At 53.7% G+C, this 23,364-nt stretch overlaps 1 protein-coding gene across 1 annotated transcript in view; it reads left to right on the forward strand.

Annotated features, from left to right (window-relative positions):
* SHANK3 (SH3 and multiple ankyrin repeat domains 3) overlaps window positions 1-23,364 on the forward strand; it is a 127,392-nt gene that overhangs the window by 59,178 nt on the left and 44,850 nt on the right. The window contains 3 exon segments of the mRNA XM_030960634.1: window positions 1,245-1,320; window positions 9,804-9,886; window positions 17,946-18,070. Coding sequence (XP_030816494.1) covers window positions 1,245-1,320; window positions 9,804-9,886; window positions 17,946-18,070 — 284 coding nt within the window.

Consider the following 23,364-nt stretch of genomic DNA (forward strand, 5'->3'; position numbering starts at 1 on the left):
TGCTATTTTTGGGAGCCGGGAAGGGAGCGGAGCCGCTGGGCCGTGGACAGCCCATAAATCCTGGCTTTTCCTCGGGAATGGGATCCAGGAGGGGCTGGGGATCAGGGAGAATGTCCGGAGGGATGAGGGGGATCGGGAATTCCAAAGGGCTGGGATGGCAGGAGAAGGGGGTGGGAGGAGGGAATTCCTGAATTCCCAGTGGAATGGGAAGTGCCGGGAAATGCCAGGGCTGGACGGATCAGCTTGTGGAGCTGTCAGATCTGGGAATTTGGGATCTGCTGGGAATTCGAGATCTGGAAATTCAGGATCTGCTGGGAATTTCCTCCCTCCCTCCTCCTTTTCCTTTTCCTTTTCCTTTTCCTTTTCCTTTTCCTTTTCCTTTTCCTTTTCCTTTTCCTTTTCCTTTTCCTTTTCCTTTTCCCTTTCCTTTCCCCATCCCTTATTCCCATCGGGAATCATTCCTGGATCGGCTCCACAGCTGCTCCCTGCTGCCGTCTCCTGGTGCCGAGCGGGAGCTTCCCGAGTTTTCCCTTTTCATTGGAATCTCCCTCTGGAATCAGAAACCCCTCAGACCCGTGAGGATTTTCCCAGCCTGATCCAAGCAGAGAATTCCCTGGTTTTATTCCTTGTGCTGCCATCACCTGTGAGATTCCCAGGCTTCTTCTTTTCCTTGGAATTTCCCCCTGGAATCAGGAGCCCCTCGGAGCAGTGAGGATTTCCCCAGGCTAATCCTGGGAAAGGGCTGGAAAAATCCAGAGGGATCATTCCCAGCTCTTCCCATCCATTCCGAGGCGGGAAAAGCACGGAAGCGGGGCGGGAATGTGGCTGCTCCCTTGGGATTCCCTCCCTCATTCCCAGTTTTCCTCAGAATTCCGGCATTCCCGGAGATCTGGTGACCTCCAGGACAGCACGGAATTCCCAGGAGCATTCCCAGCTCTTCCCTTCCATTCCAACACTGGAAAAGGAAGGAAGAGGGGCAGGAATGTGGGATTTGGGTTTTCCATAGGGTTCAGTCTCCTCTGTCATTCCAGCCGGGAATTTTGCTGGAATTTCCCCCTGGATAATTTCCAGGAACAACTCCAACATTCCCAGGAATTCCTCAGCCACACATGGGCCTCTCACCCCCACGGATTCTCCTCATCCATGGAGAAATTCCTGCCTGGAATGGAATTCCCAGGCTTTGCGGATCCCTTGGGAAGGTGGGAAAAGCCGGGAATAATTTGGGATGTGGATTTTTCCCACAGAAACCAGGGAAGACCGGACCAAGCGGCTTTTCCGGCACTACACCGTCGGATCCTACGACAACTTCACCTCCCACAGGTAAGGAGCCAATCCCGGGAATCCCAGGAATTCCGGGAATTCCCGTTTCCATGGAAACACCCGCCCTTTCCTTCAGGGAGGTTTGGAATTCCATGGGAAGGGGATTTTTCCGGGAGTTTTGGGCAGTGGGAGGAATTCCAGGTGGGGGAAGTCGCTGGGCAGGATCCAAGGTTTTGGGGAATTCTGGGAATGTGGCTGCATTCCTGGCTCGTATTCCAATGGGTGATCCAACATTCTGGAGAAGTTTGGGAATGTTTCCCATTCCCGGCTCACGTTCCAGGGAAGGATCCAAGGTTCTGGAGAAGTTTGGGAATGGGCTCCCGTTCCAGGTTTGTGTTCCAATGCAGAATCCAAAGTTCTGGAGAATTCTGGGAATGATTCCCATTCCTACCTCCTATCCCAGTGGAGGATCCAACATTCCAGAGAAGTTTGGAATGAGCTTCCCGTTCCCAGCTCATTTCCCAATGGATGATCCAAGGTTCTGGAGAAGTTTGGGAATGTGCTCCCATTCCTGCCTCATTTCCCAGAGGAAAATCCAACATCCTGGAAAAGTCTGGGAATGTTGTGCCGTTCCAGGCTCCTGTCCCATTGGAGAATCCAAAGTCTGGGAATGTTTCCCATTCCTGGCTCGTGTCCCAGTGGAGAATCCAAAGCTCCAGAAAAGTTTGGGAATGTTTCACATTCCCAACTCGCATTCCAGGGGAGGATACAACATCCTGGAAAATTCTGGGAATGTTTCCCATTCCTGGCTCATCCCAGTGGATGATCCAAAGTTCTGGAGAAGTTTTGGGAATGTGAAACATTCCCAGCTCGTGTCCCACGGGAGCACCCAAGGTTCCAGAAAAGTTTGGGAATGTGCTCCCCTTCCTGGCTCCTGCCCCATTGGAGAATCCAAAGTTGGGAATGTTTCCCATTCCCAGCTCATTTCCCAGGGGAGAATCCAGCATCCTGGAAAAGTCTGGGAATGTTTCCCATTCCTGACTCATTTCCCAGTGACAGATCCAAAGTTCTGGAGAAGTCTGGGAATGCTTCCCATTCTCGTCTCCAGTCCGAGCAGAGAATCCAAGGTTCCGGAAAAGTTTGGGAATGTGAGCGCATTCCCAGGTGGGACAAGCAGGGGGACATTCCTGGACTGTGGCTTTTCCAGGTGGATTTGGGAACGGGAATGGGAAGGGCTGGATTCGGGAATATCCCAGAGCTCTGGAATTCCCGGAAGGATGAGCAGCTGCTTCCTCTGGAATGGGAAAGTTTTCCCTTTTTCCAGGGAAGTTTCCAAATTCCCAACCCATTGGAGCCGGAGGAGGGGTCTCTCCTTGGAAGCCATGGAATTGTGCAGATCCATGGAATTCTGGGAATCTTGGAGCTCATCCACAACGTTTTCCTGCTTTTTTTTGAGCTCCTTATCCCAAATTTTGCTTCTGGGAGCATTCCCGACTCCAAATTTGTGGAATTTGGGTGGATGAATCCTTAAAATTCCCAGGATTTGCTGCTCCGGGGCTGTTCCTGTGGGAAAAATCAGGAAAGAGGGAAAGCCGAGGGAAAAATGAAGGGAGGCTCCGGAAAATCCCTGCTGGGATCACGGGAAGAGTGGGAAAAAAAGAGAGAATTCATGGATGTGGTGAAATTCCATTGGTTCAGAGGAAGAAAAAGCAGGATTGAATCCATGGGAATCCCGGGAAAAGGGATTTCCTTTGGGAATCACATCCTGGGGAAACACCAGGAGGAGCTGTTGGCCAGGAGTTGGAATTCCTGGGAATTTTCACTGGGAAAAGATTCCTGGAAATTCCAGTGGAGGAGTGGGGCAGGAAGCGGAGTTTAAGGAGCCGGATCCAGCGTGGAAAAAGACTTGGGAAGACCCCAAAATTCCACAAATTCCTCGGAGCTGGGAATGCTCAGAGGAACAAAATTTGGGATAAGGAGCTCAAAAAAGCAGGAAAACGTTGTGGATGAGCTCCAAGATTCCCAGAATTCCATGGATCCACAGCATTCCTTGGCCCAAGGCAAATTTAAGGGGAATTTAAGGAGCCAGATCCAGAAAAAAAACCTTGGGAAGAGCTTGGAGTGGGATTGGATCCACAGGGAGGACTTGGATTGATCCCGCTCCAGGAAATCCTTTGGGAATTGTTTGGATTCCAGGAAGAAGCTCCCAGAGAAAATTTGGGGAACTTGGGGAATCGTTGGGAAAGGGAAAATCCCAAAATTCTGGATTACGGATTCTGTGGGATCATGGAATGCTTTGGAATGATGGGACATCTCCAGGAATTTTGGGATAAATCTGGATTGGAGATGGAAAAACTCGTCCGGGATGGGATTCACAGCATTCCCAGATTTCCTTTGGAATCAGGAATCCCTCCAAGGAGGAGCAGGAACCGCTCCGGATCCAGGATGTGCTGGATGCTCCCAAAATTTCTGTCATTCCCAAAATCTGGGAATGGGAAAAAATGGGACAGAGCTCGAAAAAATTTACCTGGAGGAGACGAATCTGAGCTCGGCTTTATCCGGAAGAGGAATCCCGGTGGGAATTGCCTTCGGAATTAAAGGCAGGGATTAAAGAGGCTCCAAATTAATTCGGGTATTAAAGCCGGGAGCAGCTGGGAAGGGGAAAAATTGGGAGCAGGAGCCAATCCCGGATTTGTGTTGGGGATTAGGGAGAGGGATTTCACCCGAAAACAGGGAGAACATGGAAAACGTGGAAAACACGGAGGGGCAAAAGGGAATTTCTCGGTCCTGGAATGCCGCGGCTGGAAAAATGTGGGGAGACAGAAAATGATGGAATTAGGGCATTTGGAATGATGGGGTTATGGAATAACGGAGGTTGGAATTAGGGAATCATTTTCCTGGAGCTGGGAAATCTGGGAATTCCTTCCCGTGTTTCCAAGAATGGAAATTCCAAGGGCAAAAGGAGCTGAGCTTCCACTGGGAGAAATTTTCCTGGGATTTCCCTGTAATTCCCGGGATTTCCATGGTGTTGTTGCCTCTTCTCCCGTCCCTCTGGAAATCTGGGAATTCCTTCCCGTGCTTCCAAAGCCGGAATTCCCCCATCCAAAGGGGCTGAGTTTTCATTGGAATTCCACCTGGAATGGGATCGGGAATGGGATCTGGAATTCTCCCTGTCCCTGTGGAATGCCAGGACTTGAAGGTGGGCTTTGGATCAGGCAAAACTGGAAAATCCATGGAAAAGGAATTCCTGGAGAAACCATGACCATCCCACCCTTTAGTGCCCTAGGCCGAGCGGAAAATATGGAATTGGATTGGGAATGGGAGCTGGAATGGGACCTGGAATTTTCCCTGTCCCTGTGGAATGCTGGGAGTTAAAGGTCGGGTTTGCATCAGGAAAAATAATGGAAAACACGTGGAAAAAGATTGGGAAAAGCATTGGAGAAGGAGTTCCTGGAGAGGCCACCACCATCCCACCCTTCGGTGCCCATGGCTGAGCGGAAAACCTGGAATGGGAGCTGGAATGGGGCTGGGAATGGGAGCTGGAATTTTCCCTGTCCCTGTGGAATGCTGGGAGTTGAAGGTGGGCATTGGATCAAGGAGAACTATGGGGGAAAAAAAAAACCCATGGAAAAATATGGGAAAAGGAATTCCTGGAGAGGTCACCACCCTCCTATCCTTTGGTGCCTGAGGCCGAGTGGAAAACCTGGAATAGGAGCTGAAATCCCAGGAATGGGACTTGGAATGGGAGCTGGAATTTTCCCTGTCCCTGTGGAATGCTGGGAGTTAAAGGTCAGGTTTGGATCAGGAGAAACTACGGAAAACCCATGGGAAAGGACTGGAGAAGGAATTCCTGGAGAGGCCACCACCACCATCCCACCCTTTGGTGCCCGAGGCTGGGCGGAAAGCCTGGAATGGGAGCTGGAATCCCGGGAATTCTCCGTCCCTGCGGAACGCCGGGAGTTAAAGGTGGGCGTTGGTCTCAGCACCACCCCCGGCGATTCCAGCTCCTTTTAGAATCCATGGAAGCTGCGGGAATCAATGGAGCCGTGATTCATCCCGGCTCCCACGCTTCCCGAGGCTCCGGTGACGGCTCCGGGCTCGGATCCCACACCTGGATCCCGCCCACATTCCCGGTGACGCCGATCCCGCTGAGGTAACGCTCCGCCCACATTCCCAAAGTTTGGGGAGCAGCCGGAAAAGCCGCCCAGGAGACACCTGGGAGAATTCCAGGCCCGTTGGAAAAACCACCTGGGGCAACCTGGGATAGCGGGAATTGTCCCTGCCCATGGAATGCTCCTGAATCCCTTTTCCAACCCGGATCCCGGGATTCTAAAAGAAAAGGGGGAAACTGGGAAGTAAAATCAGTTTTCATGGATCCGCTTGGTTATTCCCGTGGGAAAACCACTGAAGGGTGTCCCAGCTTCCCAGGAAAACTCTGGAATGTTGCAGTGGCTGGAGAGGGATTCCCCTTCCCTGGGAATTTTTAGATTCCTCAAGGAAACTGGGGTTCAGCTGAAATCCATGGAATTCCTGAGGTGGGAAAAGCCCTGCGAGGTCACCGAGGCCAAGCTAGGCCCGATCCCAACCCAAAGCTGGAATTCCAGGAATTCCCTGGACACCTCCAGGGCTGGGAATGCAAATGGAAATTCCTTGGGAGAATCCTGGAATGTGTTGGGCGGGAATGGAGCTGAAATCCCGCCCAATTCCAACCCTTGGAATTCCATCCCAGCCCCTCCCCACCCTCCCAGCCAGGAATTCCTTCCCAAATCCCACCTAGCCCTGCTCTGTTTCCCATGGAATGGGAAAAGCAGCTCCACGGAGCCCCTCCGGCATTCTCAGGCCAGAATTCCCAGTTTTCCATGGAACTGAGAGTTTTCCAACCTGTTTTGTCCTGAGGAATGGGAATATGGATACCCCTGGATCCCTGGAAGCTTCCAAGGCCAAGTTGGAGCAGCCTGGGATCATGGAATGAGATGGAATTCCAGGCACTTGAAGTCCCTTCCCACCCAAACCATTCCATGATTCCTTGATATTCCTGACACTCCCTGGAAGCGGGAACCGATCCCAAAAGCTGCTGCTCCCAGACAGTTCCAGAGGCTTGGGAATGCTCCCAGTGGGATTCCAGAGAAACCTTTCCAGGAAGAGTTTTCCTTCCCTCCCCATTCCCATTTCCATGGAATGGCGCTGCTCCAGCCTGGAGCTTTTCCAGCTTTTTCCGTGATTCCATGAATCCCATCTCGCCATTCCAAGAGCAGGGGAAACCACCGGCCCACAGTGGGTGCGCGTCATGATTCCAGGATTTGGGAAGCAGGAAAACGCTACGGGATTTGGAATTGTCTCCCTGTGGGATGGATTCCCAAAGTGTTCCCGGCGGGAATCCATTCCCTCATGGTGATCCAGGAAATCCGAGGTTTTCCTGGCAGGGATCCATTCCCTCCCGGTATTCCCAGCAGGGATCCGTTCCCTCATGGTATTCCCGGTGATCCGAGGTTTTTCCCTCCGGAGCAGCTGGCGAGGCCCAGCCCCGCCCCTCATTCCCCAGTGGAATTCCAGTCCCTTCCTGTGCCTTGGGGATGGATCCATGGGGAATTCCCACCGCCAATTCCAGCTGTTCCAGGGCTCCCCACCCGTCCCATCAATCCCTTCCCAACATTCCCATGATATCCCATCGCTTCCCATCACTGCCCCTCATTCCCCTCATTCCCATTGTTCCCGTTTTTCCCATCACTCCCCATCATTCCTGTTGTTTCCTATAATTTCCTATCATTCTCTATCATTCCCTATGGTTCCTTATTATTCCTGTCATTCCCCATCATTCCCGTTGTTTCCATCATTCCCCATCATTCCCCAACATTCCCAAACACTTCCCACTGATCCTGTTCCTCCCATCTCTCCCATCCCTCCCCATCATTCCCACTGCTCCCATCTCTCCCCATTCCTTCCCGTCCCTCTCCAATATTCCCAATAATTCCCAATAATTCCCCATCCCTCCCCATCATTCCCATTGTTCCCAGTCACTCCCATCCCTCCCCATCATTCCTGTTGTTCCCGTCTCTCCCCATCCCTTCCCAACATTCCTCATCTCTCCCATCGCTCCTTACCCATCTCCAATATTCCCAATCCTTCTCCATCCCTCCTCATCCCTCCCATTGTTCCCCGTCCCTCCTTATCCCTCTCCAGTGTTCCCAGTCCTTTTCCATCCCTCCCATCCCTCTCCAGTATTCCCAACCATTCCCCATCTCTCCGTCCCTCCTCATCCCTCCTCATCCCTCCCATTGTTCCCATCCCTCCCCATCCCTTTCCAATATTCCCAATCATTTCCCAACATTCCTCACCCCTTCCCATCCCTCCCATTTTCCCATCCTCCCATCCATTCCCATCTCTCCATGCCTCCCAATCCTCCCCATCCCTCCCCATCCCTCTCCAATATTCCCAAACCTTTTCCATCCCTCCCCATCCCTCCCATTGTTCCCATCTCTCCCATCCTTCCCAATCATTCCTCCCATTGTTCCCATTCCTCCTTATCCCTCTCAGATATTCCCGATTCTTCTCCATCTCTCCTCATCCATCCTTCCCCATCCCTCCCATTGTTCCTCATCCCTCCCATTCCTCTCCAGATTCCCAAACCTTTTCCATCTCTCCATCCCTCCCATTGTTCCCATTGTTCCCATCCCTCTCCAATATTCCCAAACCTTTTCCATCTCTCCATCCCTCCTCATCCCCCATCTGTTCCCATCCTTCCCATTGTTCCATCCCTCCCATTGTTCCCCGTCCCTCCTTATCCCTCTCCAGTATTCCCAATCCTTTTCCATCCCTCCCCATCTCCCGCCCCTCCCCATCTCTCTCCAATATTCCCAATCATTCCCACCCCTCCCATTGTTCCCCATCCCTCTCCAATATTCCCAAACCTTTTCCATCTCCCCATCCCTTCCATTGTTCCCATCCCTCCCCATCCCTCTCCAATATTCCCAAACCTTCTCCATCCCTCCTCATCCCTCCCCATCCCTCCCATTGTTCCCATCCGTTCCCATCTCTCCCATTGTTCCCCATCTCTCCCCATCTCTTTCCGATATTCCAAATAATTCCTGCCCCTCCCGTTGTTCCCCATCCCTCTCCAATATTCCCAAACCTTTTCCATCTCTCCATCCCTCCTCATCCCTTCCATTGTTCCCATCCCTCCCCATCCCTCCCCAATATTCCCAAACCTTTTCCATCCCTCCTCATCCCTCCCATTGTTCCCATCCCTCCCCAATATTCCCAAACATTTTCCATCTCCCCATCCCTCCCCATCCCTCCCCAATATTCCCAAACCGTTTCCATCTCCCCATCCCTCCCATCCGTTCCCATCCGTTCCCATCCCTCCCATCCTTTTCCATCTCTCCATCCCTCCCATTGTTCCCATCCCTCCCATCCCTCCCCAATATTCCCAAACCATCTCCCCATCCCTCCCATCCTTTTCCCTCTCCCCATCCCTCCCATTGTTCCCATCCCTCCCATCCGCTCCCATCCCTCCCCTCGCTCCCTCCTCTCCCCTCCCGCTCTGGCTCCCACTTCCCGGCTCCTTCCCAAGCTCCTTCCCGGCGCTCCCGGATTATCCCGGCTCTGATGTCACCCCTGCGGCTCCGCTGGGAGGGACCTGCGGCCCCCTCCCCCTCCCGCCGCTCCTAGAGCCCATCTGGGGAGGGGGCTCCATCCCTCCCTCCATCCCTCCCTCCATCCATCGCTGGATCATTCCCGGCTTTTCCCAAGGATGCTCCTTCCCCCCCGCTCCTGGCAATCCGTCACTTAGCAACGCCCGAGGGGGGGAAATTTTGGGATCAAATCCGCCGGGATGAGGATTTAAACTCTGCCCCGCTCCTGCCCGGCCAGCGGCGAGGAGGCAGCGCCGCTTCCATCCAAGAATCCCGGTTTTTATTCCCGCGGGAGACGCGCTCGGCGAGTGTGGGAAGAGAGACGATTCCCGATGGGGCTCCGCGTTTAACGGGCAAAGCTCCGGATCCCGAAATTCCCGAAATTCCTGCGTGGGCTCCGTATCCCTGCATCCCTGCGAGGGCTCCGTATCCCTGCATTCCTCTGCAGGTGACTGCGAGGGGCCCGGTGGGCAGCAGGGACATCCACGATTTCTTCTGCTTCTTCTTCTTTTTTAATTCCCTCCTCCTCCTCCTTTTCCTCCTCCTCCTCCACGCCGAGGCAAAAGTCGCTTCCGTCTTTTTGGTGTGACTTCCCCCCAAAAAAAAAAAACCGGGGAATAAAAAAAAACAGGAAAAAAAAATCCAGGAGAAAAAAAGAACCCAAGAGGAAAAAAAAGAAAAAAGAGAGAGAGAGAAAGAAAGAAAGAGAAAGAAAGGGAGGGGAAGCGACGATCCCTGCGGAGATGAAAGGCTGGATGCGAAGAGTGACAGAGGCCACCCCTGGCTGGTGACAAAGGCCACCCCCGGCTGGTGACAGGGCCACCCCCGGCTGGTGACAGCGGCCACGGCGCTGGCAGCGATGGTGCTGCGCTCTAACCCTGGCATCATTCTCTTGTGCTCTTTCCTGCCCAGTGACTACATCATCGAGGAGAAGACGGCCGTGCTGCAGAAGCGGGAGCATGAGGGCTTCGGCTTCGTCCTGCGCGGGGCCAAAGGTAAGCCCGGAGCCGCTTTTCCCAGCGTTTTTCCCAGGATTTTCTTTTTTTCCCGGTTTGGTTTTTTTTTCCCCCCCCGGGGTTTTTTTACGGGGATTTTTTCCGGCGTGGTTGTGCAGCGCTGGGGGGGCATCGGGTTGGGGCGATGGCGTGGAGCGGGGTTGTGGCTTTGGGGTTTTGGGTTTTGGTTTGGTGCTGGTGGTGCCTTGGAATTTTTGGGAATTTTCACTCCTTTTCTGTCCGGGAATGAACGGCTCAGGGTTCTCATTCCCGCTAATCCTGGGGGCTCCGAAGGGATTTTCTTCCCTCGATTTCTCCGGTTCAATGCCGTGTCCTGCTGCCATCGTGGCTCTCTCGGAATTTTGTGGGTTTTGGTGCCGGTGGTGCCTTGGAATTTTTGGGAATTTTCACTCATTTTCCATCAGGGAATGAACGGCTCAGGGTTCTCATTCCCACTAATCCTGGGGGGCTCCGAAGGGATTTTCTTCCCTGGCTCGGTTCGGTGCCGTGGTCTGGGGTTGTGGGTTTGGAGTTTTGGGGGGTTGTGGTGCTGGTGCTGCTCACGGTGCCTTGGAAATTTTGGGAATCTTCAGTTGGCTTCCCTGAGGGAATGAACAGCCCCTGCTCAGCTCCGGAGCCCCATTCCCGGCAATCCCGGGGGGCTCCAAAGGGATTTTCTTCCCCGGATTTCTCCGGTTCAATGCCGTGCCCTGCTGCCATCGCGGCTCTCTCGGAATTTTGTGGGTTTTGGTGCCGGTGGTGGCTTGGAATTTTAGGGAATTGTTGCTGCTTTTCCCTAGGAGAATGAACGGCTCAGGGTTCTCATTCCTGGGATTCTCATTCCCAGGCTCCAGAGGGATTTTCTTCCCTGGCTCGTGCTGTGTCGTGGTCTGGGGTTGTGGATTTGGGGTTTTGGAGGGGGATGTGTGATGCTGGTGATGGCTTGGGATTTTTAGGAATTTTCACTGCTTTTCCCCGATGGAATGAACAGCCCCTGCTTGGCTCAAGATTCTCATTCCCAGTAATCCTGGGGGGCTCCAAGGGGATTTTCCTCCCCGGATTTCTCCGGTTCAGTGCCGTGTCCTGCTGCCATCGTGGCTCTCTCGGAATTTCGGGGGTTTCGGTGCTGGTGCTGCTCGTGGTGCCTTGGAATTTTTTGGGAATTGTCACTTCTTTTCCCTGAGGCATGAACAGCTCAGGATTCTCATTCCCGGGATTCTCATTCCCAGGCTCCAGAGGGATTTTCCTCCCTGGCTCGTTCAGTGTCGTGGTCTGGGGTTGTGGGTTTGGGGTTTTGGGGGGGTTTGGTGCTGGTGGTGCCTTGGAATTTTTGGGAATCGCCACTGCTTTTCCATGAGGGATGAACGGCTCAGGATTCTCATTCCCAGCAATCCTGGGGGGCTCCAAGGGGATTTTCTTCCCTGGATTTCTCCGGTTCTCTCTGGTTCTGTGCCATGTCCTGGTGCCATCGTGGCTCTCTCGGAATTTTGGAGGTTTTAGTGCTGGTGGTGCCTTGGAATTCTTGGGAATATTCACTTATTTTCCCTCAGGGAATGAACAGCTCGGGATTCTCATTCCCAGCAATCCGGGGCGGGGGCTCCAAAGGGATTTTCTTCCCTGGATTTCCCTGGTTTAGTGCAGTGTCCTGCTGCCATCGTGGCTCTCTCGGAATTTTCAGGAGGTTTTCTGTGGATGCTGCTTGGGATTTTTGGGAATTGTCACTTTGCTTCCCGGGGGGATGAACGGCCCCTGCTCAGCTCCGGAGCCCCATTCCCAGCAAACCTGGGGGGCTCCAAAGGGATTTCCTTCCCCCATTCCACCTTCTCCTTTCCCACTTTCTGGGCGTTTTGGTGCGGATGCTGCTTGGAATTTTTGGGAATTTTCACTCCTTTTTCCATGTGGGAAAGAACAGTCCATCCATGGCTTTTTGGGGTTGGAATGCTCCGAGCTTTTCCCTGGATTTTGGCCAGGGAGAGCTGGGGGCTTTTGGGATCCCTGGGGAAAACCATTAGAGTTTTTCCTGCTGCTCCCACCCCGGAGCTCATTCCCGGCTCATCCCAGGGCTCTCTCAGCTCGAGGATCTTTCCTGGGAGTTTCCCACGGCTCCTTCGGCCAGAATTCCATCTTTTTGCTGCAAAAAAAAATTTTAAAAAAAATCCCTTGGAGACTTGGGAACGTTCCTATGGATTTAGGGAAGAGGAGGCGGGAAAAGCTCGGGATGGAGAGACCTCTCCACCCCCGGCATTCCCAGGAGCAGAGGGACAGCGGAGCTGTTTTCCACGTGGGAGGAAAGCTGGGAAGAGCTGCAGATCCAGGCTGGAATGGGATTTTCCAGGAGAACTCCTGGATTTCTGTCCCTTCTGTCCCGAGGTTTGCATCCCAGTGGGAATTTCCCTCCCATTCCCTATGGATTTTCCATCCGTGGAGCACCGAGTGAAACTCCAGGGCCCAAAATGGCATCCATGGGGTTTTTTACTGGGATCAACCCCGCAGCTTTTGTGTTGGAAAAAAATGGGAAATTTAATAATTAAATCCCATTCCCTGGTTTTTTCTTCCCCTTTTTCTTTCCTTCCTGGCTCTCCTGTCATTCCTGGTTTCCCTTCATGTGCCGAGGTTGAGGGAAGCGCTTGGAGTGGGCGTGTGGCTTGTGGGATTTGGGAATTCTGCAGGATTTGGGAATTCTGGGGGATTTGGGAATTCTGCGGGACACAGAGAGGTCCTGGCTGGAAGATCCAGAATCTGGGAATACTCCCTCTGGAGCAGCATTCCCAAGTTAGGGAATTGGCTTGGAATCCCCCCATTTCCCAGCCCCTCATCCCAGTATTCCATGGATTTTGGGCTGGGATTCCATGGATTTTAGACCCGGAATTGGCCCTGTCCATGTCACCACTGCTCCCTTTGTGTTTTCCTGGAAAACCACTCCAGGCCTGTGGGGAAAAGAGGGAGAAGGAGCTGGAAAAGGCAGGGCTGGAGCTTCATCCCGGGCAGGAGGAGGGAGGCGGATTTTGGGATGATTCTTAAAGGAATTTGCTCTTCCTGCTGCAAACTCCTCCCTGGAATTTTTCCCATTCCATGGGAAAAGGCGCTTCCGGGGAAAAGGCTCTGCCCAACCGGGGGTCCTTCCCAGCCCATCCCAGCTCTGGCACTTCCCAGTTCCCGAGGGGAACGTCCCATCCCGCTCCGTCCCGGGGATCTGCGTTATTCCCGTTTATCCCGGTCCCTGCAGCTCTCGCAGCTGGGCTTGCCCCACATCCAATCCCTTGGGAATGCCCAGGGAATCTGTGGCTCTCCCTGGATCCCTGGAATTGCCCAGGGCCAGGATGGAGCAGCCTGGGATCGTGGAATGCCATCCTGGAATGGGATGAGCCTTGAGGGCCCTTCCCACCCAACCCATTCCGTGATTTTATGGATTACAGGGATGTGTCCTAAAATCCAAATTACGGGAACGAATCCAAGTTTTTGCTGGATGGGAGGAGCTTTCCTTGGTTTGCCTGGAGAGAACCGGGTCGTTCCCAAAATTCCCAAGATTATTCCTTCCTGTGGATCTTCTGAAGGAGCCAATCCCAAGGGAAAGGAGGAGAGGGAACAGCCTGGAGCTGGGCTTGGGGGTTGGATATTCCAGGTGGGAATTCCCTGAGCTCAAAACGTGCCAGGATCTGTGGAATCAATGGATCCTTTGGGAATTCCCTGAGCTCGGAGCTTGCCGGGATCCGCTGAGGATTGAAGGATCCTTTAGGAATTCCCCGAGTTTGGAACTTTCTGGGATCCGTGGGATGGGGACCTGCTCCAACTGCCTGACCACTCCAGGGATGACCAGGATGGGAATTGGTGCTTCCAGGATGGAACTTTGTCCTCCTGGATGGGATTCGGCATTCCCACGATGGGATTTTGGAGTCCCCAGGATGGGATTTGGTGCTTCCGGGACGGAATTTGATCTCCAGGATGGGATTGGGTTTCCCAGGATGGATTTCGATTCCCCAGGTTGGGTTTGGCCCCTCAGGATGGGATTTTGGTGTCCCCAGGATGGAATTTGGTTCCCCAGGATTGGATTTGGGTCTCTGGGATGGATTCGTTGTTCCCAGGATAGGATTTGGTGTTTCCAGGATGGAATTTGGCATCCCCAGGATGGGATTTAGTCCCATGGGGGTTGACGTTCTGCAGGATGGGATTTGGTTCTCCAGGCTGGATTTGGTGTCCCCAGGATGGGATTTGGTGCTTCCAGGATGGAATTTGATCCCCAGTATGGGATTTGGTCCCTCAGGATGGAGTTTGATGTTCCCTAGGATGGGATTTGGTTCTCCGTGTTGGATTTGGTGTCCCCGGGATGGGATTTGGTGCTTCCAGGGATGGGATTTTGTCCCGCTGAATGGGATTTGGTTCCCTCACGGATGGATTTTGGTGCTCCCAGCCCTTCCTGGTGACCCAGCTCTGCCAGGGCTTCTCCCGCAGCTGGCTCTGGAATTCCAGCTGGGAACTGTGGGAATTTAAGCCCAGGAATTCCCAATTCCCCAGCCAGGGCCGCGGTGGCTCCTCAGGGGGTTCCCATAGCGCTTCCCAGAATTCCAAGTCTGGAGTTTTGGTGGGAAAGGCTGAACCTCCTGGTCAAGGAATTCCCCTCATTCCCAGTGGGAACTTCCTGGATTTAATTCCCAACTTTTTGGTTTGGTTCTCCCATTGGATGGGAGACTCTTCCCATTGGATTTCCTCCCTGGGAGGGCATTTAGGGGTGGATTTTCCATGATTTCCACACCTGGAGCGTTCCCTGGATCCGGTTTGGTCCCAAGCTGGTTTTGGGAATGGCTGAGCAGGGAGAGGTGGATCAGGATTCCCAGGATTTGCTGGGAGCAGGGATGCCCTTCTCTTCCTCCTCCTGTCCCAGGGGCTGTAAAACCTGGGATAAAAATTCCCAAGGCCCGGACAGGGCTTGGAGCAGCCTGGGATAGTGGGAAGTGTCCAAGGGTTGGAACTGGGTGGGATTTGGGTCCCTTCCCTCCCAAACCATTCCAGGGGGAGCTCCAGTGCTCCAACACCAGCAGGACCCGGAAATCCTGGAGCAAATCCAGAGGGTTGGATCAGCTTCCCTCTGAAAAACTGGGAATGTTCCCCTGGAGAAGGGAAGGCTCCAGGGAGAGCTTCCAGCACATTCCAGGGGCTCCAGGAGAGCTGCAGAGGGACTGGGGCCAAGGCCTGCAGGGACAGCACCCAGGGAATGGCTCCCACTGCCAGAGGGCAGGCATGGATGGCATCTTGGCAATGAGGAATTCCTGGCTGGGCTGGGATTGCCAGAGCAGCTGGGGCTGCCCCTGCATCCCTGGCAATGCCCAAGGCCAAGCTGGAGAAATCTGTGATTGTGGGAATTGTCCCTGTGTTCCTTTGTCCCCTCCTGGATGAAATTCTGCTCCCGGAGTTATTCCATAGGGGGACAATTCCCAATTCCTGAGCATTTTCCCGTTTGCCAGATCCTTCAGGCTCTGGCAGCACTTCCCAAATCCTGGATCACGACGTGCACCCGCCGTGGGCTGGTGGCTCCCAGCCCACGGAAAAAGCTGGAAAAGTGCCTGGAATGACACATGGATAACTCAGGGGATGGATGGGCATGGGATGCGATGGGATCCACGGGAATGCGGGATTCGCTCCGTGAAATTTATCCCAGAGAATCCGTGGCTGGGACCGCTGGACATGTCCAAGGCCAGGTCGGACGCTTGGAGCATCCTGGGATCGCAGGAGCTGAGATCCTGGAAGGATCCTGGAGGGTTTGGAGAGCGCTCCGACATTCCGTCGGAATGTCTAAAAATAGGGATGAGCTGTCAAGCGTTTGCCACTTCTCCCGGGAAAGGCAGAAATCGTGGAAAGCCGTTGGTGGGAAGCAGCTGAGAAGCTTCAGCACATGGAGGGGTGGCAGGGAAAGGTTCCCCGGGTGCGATCTGTGCCGGAGTGGAAAAATCCCGCCTAAACTGTGGGAGAAGAAACGGAGAGAGGAGGAAAAGTCTTGGATCTGGGTGGAAACGGAGGCTTGGTTTGGCGGGAAGGGAGGGGAACGTTGGGAATGTTGCTGGAAGGGCGTCAGAGGAGAGGCCACCGGGGTCGGCTCGGGGATCTGGGATCCCTCAGCTCCTAAAAATCCATTTCTTGGGATAATTTGTAGGGATGAGAATTCCCCCTGGCTCCTGATCCGCTCCAGGTGGATTTGGGAATGAGGGGGTTCTGTGGGAGGGACTCAGCTGGAAGTGAGAGGGATGAGGGAAAATTTGGGATAAGAAGGGAGGAAGGATTGAAGGGATGGGTTTTCCTCGGGCTGGATTGTCCCAGCGGGAATTTCTCCCGTTTTTCGGAGCTCTTGTGGGTCCGGGTGGATCCTCTGGATCCATTCTGGGAGCTGAAGGTTTGGAATCAGCCCAGGGTGGAATTCATGGATGCTGGGAATGGAAACGCTTGGAAAACTCTCTGGGCTGTGCCCGTGGGATCTCCTGGATCCTGGGGGATCCTCGGGATGGGCTGGGGTGTCCTTCCCAGGCAGGCCCCGCCAGGATTGGGGAATGGTGGGATCCTTGCCCATGGAATGCCGGCAGTGCCTCGGGAAGGGCCCCGAGCCCCCCAGGGATCCGTGCAGGGAGAGCCCGGGAAAAGTGCGGTGTGCCCCGGGCTGGGGGCCAGGGCAGCTCTGCTGGGATCGGGGCAGGGATCGGGAATGTCCTTGTGGCCCTGCCCAGCTCCTGCCAGGAGCCAGCGGGGATCGGGGTCTGCTCCAGGGAACGAGCCCCGGGAAAAGAGGGAGCGGCCTCAGCCTGGGCCAGGGCAGGCCCAGCTCCCGGATTTGGGATCGTTTTCCATGGAAAGGGGTCAGGCCTTGGCAGAGGCTGCCCAGGGAGCTTTGGAGTCCCATCCCTGGAGGTGTCCCAGGAATCCCCGTTCCCGGTGGGATCCAAATCCATGTGGATGCAGCACTTGGGCACACGGATCGGGGGTGACCTCGGCAGTGCTGGGAACAGTTGGATTTGATGTTCTCGAAGGGATTTTCCAATCCAAATGACTCCCTGACTCCATCACTGATTCCATGACTAATTCTGTTATTGGTTCTATCTTGGATTCCATCTTGGATTCCATCACTGATTCCATCGTTGATTCCATCATTGATTCCATTATTAGTTCCATGACTGGGTACATTATTTATTCCATCTTGGATTCCCTCACTGGTTCCTTCTTTGATTCCTTTATTGATTCCTTCATTGATTCCATTATTAGCTCCATTATTGATTCCCCTTGGGTTCTTTCATTGATTCCCTCATTGATTCCATCTTGGAGTCCATTCTTGATTCCATCTTGGATTCCTTCATTGATTCCATCATTGACTCCAATACTGATTCCACCTCGGATTCCATCACTGAGGTGGGAACAGGGGCAGGACAAGGCGTGGGATTCAAATCCATGAATCCATGGATGTGGCACTTGGGGACACGGATCGGGGGTGGCCTCAGCACTGCTGGGAACATTTGGATTTGATGCTCTGCAAGGGATTTTCCAACCCATAATTCCATTATTGATTCCATTATTGGTTCCACCTTGGACTCCATTTTTTATTCCATCTTGAATTCCATCGTTGATTCCTTCATTGATTCTATCTTGGATTCCATCATTGATTCCATTGTTAGTTCCATTATTGATTCCATCTTGGATTCCATCATTGATTCCATTGTTAGTTCCATTATTGATTCCATCATTGGTTCCATTATTGATTCCATTGTTAGTTCCATTATTGATTCCATCTTGGATTCCATCATTATTTCCATGATTGATTCCAATACTGATTCCACCTCGGATTCCATCACTGAGGTGGGAACAGGGGCAGGACAAGGGCTGGGATTCAAATCCATGAATCCATGAATGTGGCACTTGAGGACACGGATCGGGGGTGGCCTCAGCACTGCTGGGAACATTTGCGCTCCGGCGCTTTTCCAGCACCGTAATTCCATTATTTTGGGAATGCTGTGCACGGGCTGACCCTTCCCTTGCGGAATTTCCTTGGAAACCCCTCAGTTCCCCTTCCCGTTGTGTTTTCCAGCCGAGACCCCGATCGAGGAGTTCACGCCCACGCCGGCATTCCCAGCACTGCAGTACCTGGAATCCGTGGATGTGGAAGGAGTCGCCTGGAGAGCGGGATGGCGCACGGGGGACTTTCTGATCGAGGTGAGCTCCTCCCGGAATTCCACTCCTTCCCCGGGAATTTTGGGAATTGCCCAGGAGTTTTGGAATTCTCCCGGGTATGGGTCAGGAGGATCCGGAGTCCTCCAGATCATGGAACTTCCAGAGTTTCTTTGGATGTGGATCCAGAGGGATCCCAGTGTCCTCCAGGTGTGGATCAGGAGGATCTGGAATTCTCCAGGTGTGGATCCAGAAGGATCCAGAGTCCCTCAGTGCCAGCAAATCCCTTTGGAATTGTGGCTGCTCATCCTGTGGAGAATACACTGGGATTTCAGGGTATTCCCTGGATTTGTTGGTGCTTTAGGGATTTTCCTGGCTGGAGAAGGAACTTGGGATGTTCCCATGGGATTGGTGGTAACAGGACAGGGCAGGAGTTTGGAAAGGCAGAAAAAAGGTTTTCCAGTGGGAAATCCAAGGAATGGTTCAGGGACTGGATCCGGGCACTTCTTTGGTTGGGAAGGGATCATGGAAAGTTGGATTCCAATGGAATGTGCAGAGTGTTGGGATTGGGATGGATCCTGCCAGGCTGGGAGAGCTGGGAATGTTCCCCTGGAGCAGGGAGGGCTCCAGGGAGAGCTCAGAGCCCCTGGCAGGGCCTGCAGGGGCTCCAGGAGAGCTGCAGAGGGACTGGGGCCAAGGCCTGCAGGGACAGCACCCAGGGAATGGCTCCCACTGCCAGAGGGCAGGCATGGATGGCATCTTGGCAATGAGGAATTCCTGGCTGGGCTGGGATTGCCAGAGCAGCTGGGGCTGCCCCTGCATCCCTGGCAGTGCCCAAGGCCAGGCTGGACACTGGGGCTGGAGCACCTGGGACAGTGGGAGGTGTCCCTGGAATGAGCTTTGAGGTTCCTTCCCACCCAAACCATTCCAGGTTTCCATTTGGGATGAATCTCTGACATTTTGTGCTGCTGGATGTGCTTTGGGTGGGAATCTGATCCTAATTTTCTCCGCACTGAGGATTTCAGGCTCTGTCTCCATGGAAAGCTGGGAGGAGACCTGGGACATTCCCACTCCTGCTTGTCCTGACAGGAGAAGGAGGAAAACAAAGCCCGGAGGGATTTGGGATGGCTGGAGGCTCCTTTCCATGGAGAAATTCCCAAATCTCCAATCCAAACCTGCCCTGGCCCAGGCTGAGGCCGCTCCCTCTTTTCCCGGGGCTCGTTCCCTGGAGCAGATCCCGATCCCCGCTGGCTCCTGGCAGGAGCTGGGCAGGGCCACAAGGACATTCCCGATCCCTGCCCCGATCCCAGCAGAGCTGCCCTGGCCCCCAGCCCGGGGCACATCCCACTTTTCCCGGGCTCTCCCTGCACGGATCCCTGGGGGGCTCGGGGCCCTTCCCGAGGCACTGCCGGCATTCCATGGGCAAGGATCCCACCATTCCCCAATCCTGGTGTGGTTTGGGTTGGAAGGACCTCAAAGCCCATCCACTTCCAACTCCTGGACACTTCCCATGATCCCAGGTGCTCCAGCCCCAGTGTCCAGCCTGGCCTTGGGCATTGCAGGGATGCAGGGGCAGCCCCAGCTGCTCTGGCAATCCCAGCCCAGCCAGGAATTCCTCATTGCCAAGATCCCATCCATGCCTGCCCTCTGGCAGTGGGAGCCATTCCCTGGGTGCTGTCCCTGCAGGCCTTGGCCCCAGTCCCTCTGCAGCTCTCCTGGAACCCCTGCAGGCCCTGCAATGTGCTGGAAGCTCTCCCTGGAGCCTTCTCCTCTCCAGGGGAACATTCCCAGATTTCCCACCCCGACTCCACAGGGGCTCCAGTCTTGGAGCAGCTCCAGAGCCTCCTCTGGATTCATCCCAGTGGATTCAGGAGCTGTTTTGGGAATTCCCTGAGCTCTTCCTTCCCCACTGGGAATTGTCCCTTTCCCTCCGAGCTCTGGGAGTTGGTTTTATCCATGGAATCCAATTTCTGGATTTTCCTCCTCTCCACCTTTTCCGTGGATAATTTTCCAGCTCCAGCCTCGGCGTATTCCCTGAACTTCCTTTTGGGGCCACTGTGACACCGGGAATGTCCCTGCTCAGCGCCCGGGAAAGGTTTCCCAAAATCCTGGAGCTGTTCCCGTGTGCTTCTCCTCAGAATCCCAGGATCCCTGGGCTTGGAAAAGAATTCCAAGGCCACCGAGTCCAAGCTGGGCCTGATCCCCAGCCCAGAGCAGTGAGTGGAATTCCAGGAATTCCCTGGACATCTCCAGGGATGGGCACGCCAAACCTCCCTGGGCTGCCCCTGCCAAGGCCTGACCCCCTTTCCATGGGGAAATTCCTGCTCATTCCGAGCTTCCAGAAATCCTCCAGGTGATGGAGCTTCCAGGACTTTTCCAGGTGTGGATCCAGAGCGATCCAGAGTCCTCCACATGTTGAAGCTTCCAGGAGTTTTCCAGATGCAGATCAGGAGGATCTGGAGTCCCCCAGGTGTGGATCCAGAGGGATCCAGCATCCCCACACGTGGATCAGGAGCTTCCAGAAGTTTTCCAGGTCAGGAGGGTCTGGACTGGGGTCCTCCAGGTGGTGGAAGTGCCAGGAGCTCTCCAGACTGGGATCAGGAGGTTCTGGAATTCTCCAGGTGTGGATCCAGAGGGATCCAGAGTCCCCCAGGTCCTGGAGCTTCCAGGAGTTTTCCAGGTCAGGAGGATCCGGAGTCCTCCAGGCGTGGATCAGGAGGATTTGGAATTCTCCAGGTGTGGATCCAGAGGGATCCAGAGTCCCCACATTCCCTTTGGGAATGGGGTCACTCCTGGAGCTCTCCTGAGCTGCCCTCAGTGCCAATTCCAGCCCTGAATTCCATTCGGAATTCCTCCCAGAAAATCCGGAGCAGCCTCTGGAACAGCCGCAGTTCAGGCTGAAAATTGGGAGAGTTCCTCCTGGAGGGAATCAAATCTCAGTGGATTTGGAGGACCTGGATCCAGGGTGGCCCTGGCAGAGCTGGGAATTCCGGGATTTGATCTCCAAGGGCTTTTCCAACCTCCAACAATTCCACGATACCATGAACCACATTCCGGGAATGGCTCCATGAGGAAATTCCCAGTGCCGGGCTGGGGAGTTGCCAAGATCCGACCTCTCCGGGGGTGGGATTGGGAAAATCCCACTGGAATTCCAGAGGAAAATCCAGGATTTCCAACCTTTTGTCTCCCCCCATCTTGGGAGGTTTTAAATCCTGGAATTTTTTCCATGAGGAGCCTTGGAAGTGGAGAACATTGACCACTTCCATGAGAATTCCATGATTCCTGGAGGATCCGGGTGGGAATTCCCAGGATTTGGGATACAGACGTGGCTGGAAATCCGTGGATATTTCCAGGATTTAGGGATGGATTTTATTGTTATCCCGAGTTTTTTTAAAGGAAAAACTGGAATGAGGGATCCAGCCGGGATCCCAGCATCACCTGGGGAGGTTTGGATGGGATATTTGGGAATGTTGCTCCATGGAGAAGGTTGGGAAGCTTTGGAAGAAGTGGTGGTGGAGTCAAATCCTTGGGAATGTTCAAAAAACCTGGATTTGGGAATGTGGGTTAGTGGTGGTCTCTGAGGGCTTTTCCAACCTCAAAAATTCCATTATTTTCTTTGGGAATGAGGAAAAATCCTGCTCTGGGCAGTGGTGGGAGTGGAACAATCCAATCCAAACCATTCCATGATCCCAATGAACAAAATTCCAGAGTTTTTTTTTTAAGGACACGGAGCCCAAAAACACAGGAGGGGAGAGGAAAAAAATCCCCTGGGACACAAAATTCCCCCTCTGGAATTGTGGGAATGAGGGAGCGCTGAAACATTCCCGGATCCTCTCCCTGCTGGAAAGGTCAGGAAGCAAAAAAAGCAGGAAATGCGGATAATTCCGGCTCCGGAGCGTGGGAGGTCGATAAAAAGGATCCGAGGAAATATCAAAGGCCGGGATTTCGGATCATTGGGAATTTGGGAGCACCAGGGAAAAAAAAAAAAAAGGGGGGAAGAGGCTGATCCAGCTCCAGTTTTTTTTATGGAAATGCTCAAAATTTGGGATATTCTGGTGTGGGGGAAAAAAAGCTGGAATGTTCTGCTCCGAGTTGGGAACGAATGCGGAGCTCGGATTTCTCCAGGAGATGTCTCGGAACGCGAAGTTTCCCAGTAACCAAGGAGAGAGGAATTCCTAAAAATATCCATTCCCAAATTACCGGGCTGGGAGAGCGGATCCCGGAGATCTGCGGGAGGGGGGGTCTGGGAATGCTGCTCGGCCCTGGAATTCCGGAGGCTCGGGATGAGCGTTGGGCTCTCCCAGTTTTCCGGAGGGAGGGAGTTGAGGGAAATCAAGGCAGGGATGAATTGGGAGCACAGGGAATTCCAGGATTGAAATCCCAAGGAATTCCGTGGGGGTGGAGGTCGGGCTCAGGCTATCCTGAGGGTTTTGTTGGAATTCCTTCAAATCCAGGTGGAAATAAATAGAATTAGGTCTGGGAGACAATTCCCAGCAATTCCCTGGCTGGATCCAGGTGGGAATCGGGATCTGATCCCAGGGAAAAGGGACAGGATGAGAGGGAACGGCCTCAAGCTGAGCCAAGAATGGAATATTTGGGGAAAATCCTTTGTGGAAAAGTTTGGGAAGGATTGGAATGGGCTGAGCAGGGCAGTGGGAATCGCCATTCCAGAGGGATTTCAAATCCATGGATCAGGAGTGGGAATGGCAGTGCTGGGAATGCTGCCGGTGGGATTTCCAGCCTCTGGGATTCCCAGATTCCGGGATTTTTTTCCTAGCCCGAGAAATGCTGATGGGAGAACCTCGGGAATTTCCCATTCCACCAACCCTGCCAGGCAGGGAATGGAGGTTCAAGGCTTGGGAATTCCCTTGGAAGGAAGGGAATTCTCCCAGGAATTTCTGGATTTCTCCTGGATTTTTTGTTAGGGTATGGCAGATCCTGGAAGGACAAAATTCCTGAGCTCCCTGAAATTCCCACGTGGATCCCAGATGAGGGATGGATCCAGCAGGATTGGGATGGGAGCTGGGAATGATTCAGGAGGTGGGAAAAGGGATGAGGATCCAGGAATTCCTGGCTCTGGAATGCGGGTGTGGAATTCCGGCAGTTTGGAAGGAGCTTGGTGCACATGGAGAGAATTCCCTGGAAAACCATTCCATGGATTCCAATTAATCCCTTGGGAATTTGCCCATGGAATGGGGTCAGCTTGGAGAGGGGGGAAAGGTCCAAGCCGGGATCCTCGGGAGGATTTTGGGATCTGGAGAATCCTGGATAATCCCAAATTCTCCGGAATGGCAATCCCTGGATTTCTGCTCTTTCCTCCTGGTGAAGGTTCATCCCAA

Source organism: Camarhynchus parvulus, chromosome 1A (genome assembly GCF_901933205.1).
Source record: "Camarhynchus parvulus chromosome 1A, STF_HiC, whole genome shotgun sequence".
Classification (NCBI taxonomy): Eukaryota; Metazoa; Chordata; class Aves; order Passeriformes; family Thraupidae; genus Camarhynchus; species Camarhynchus parvulus.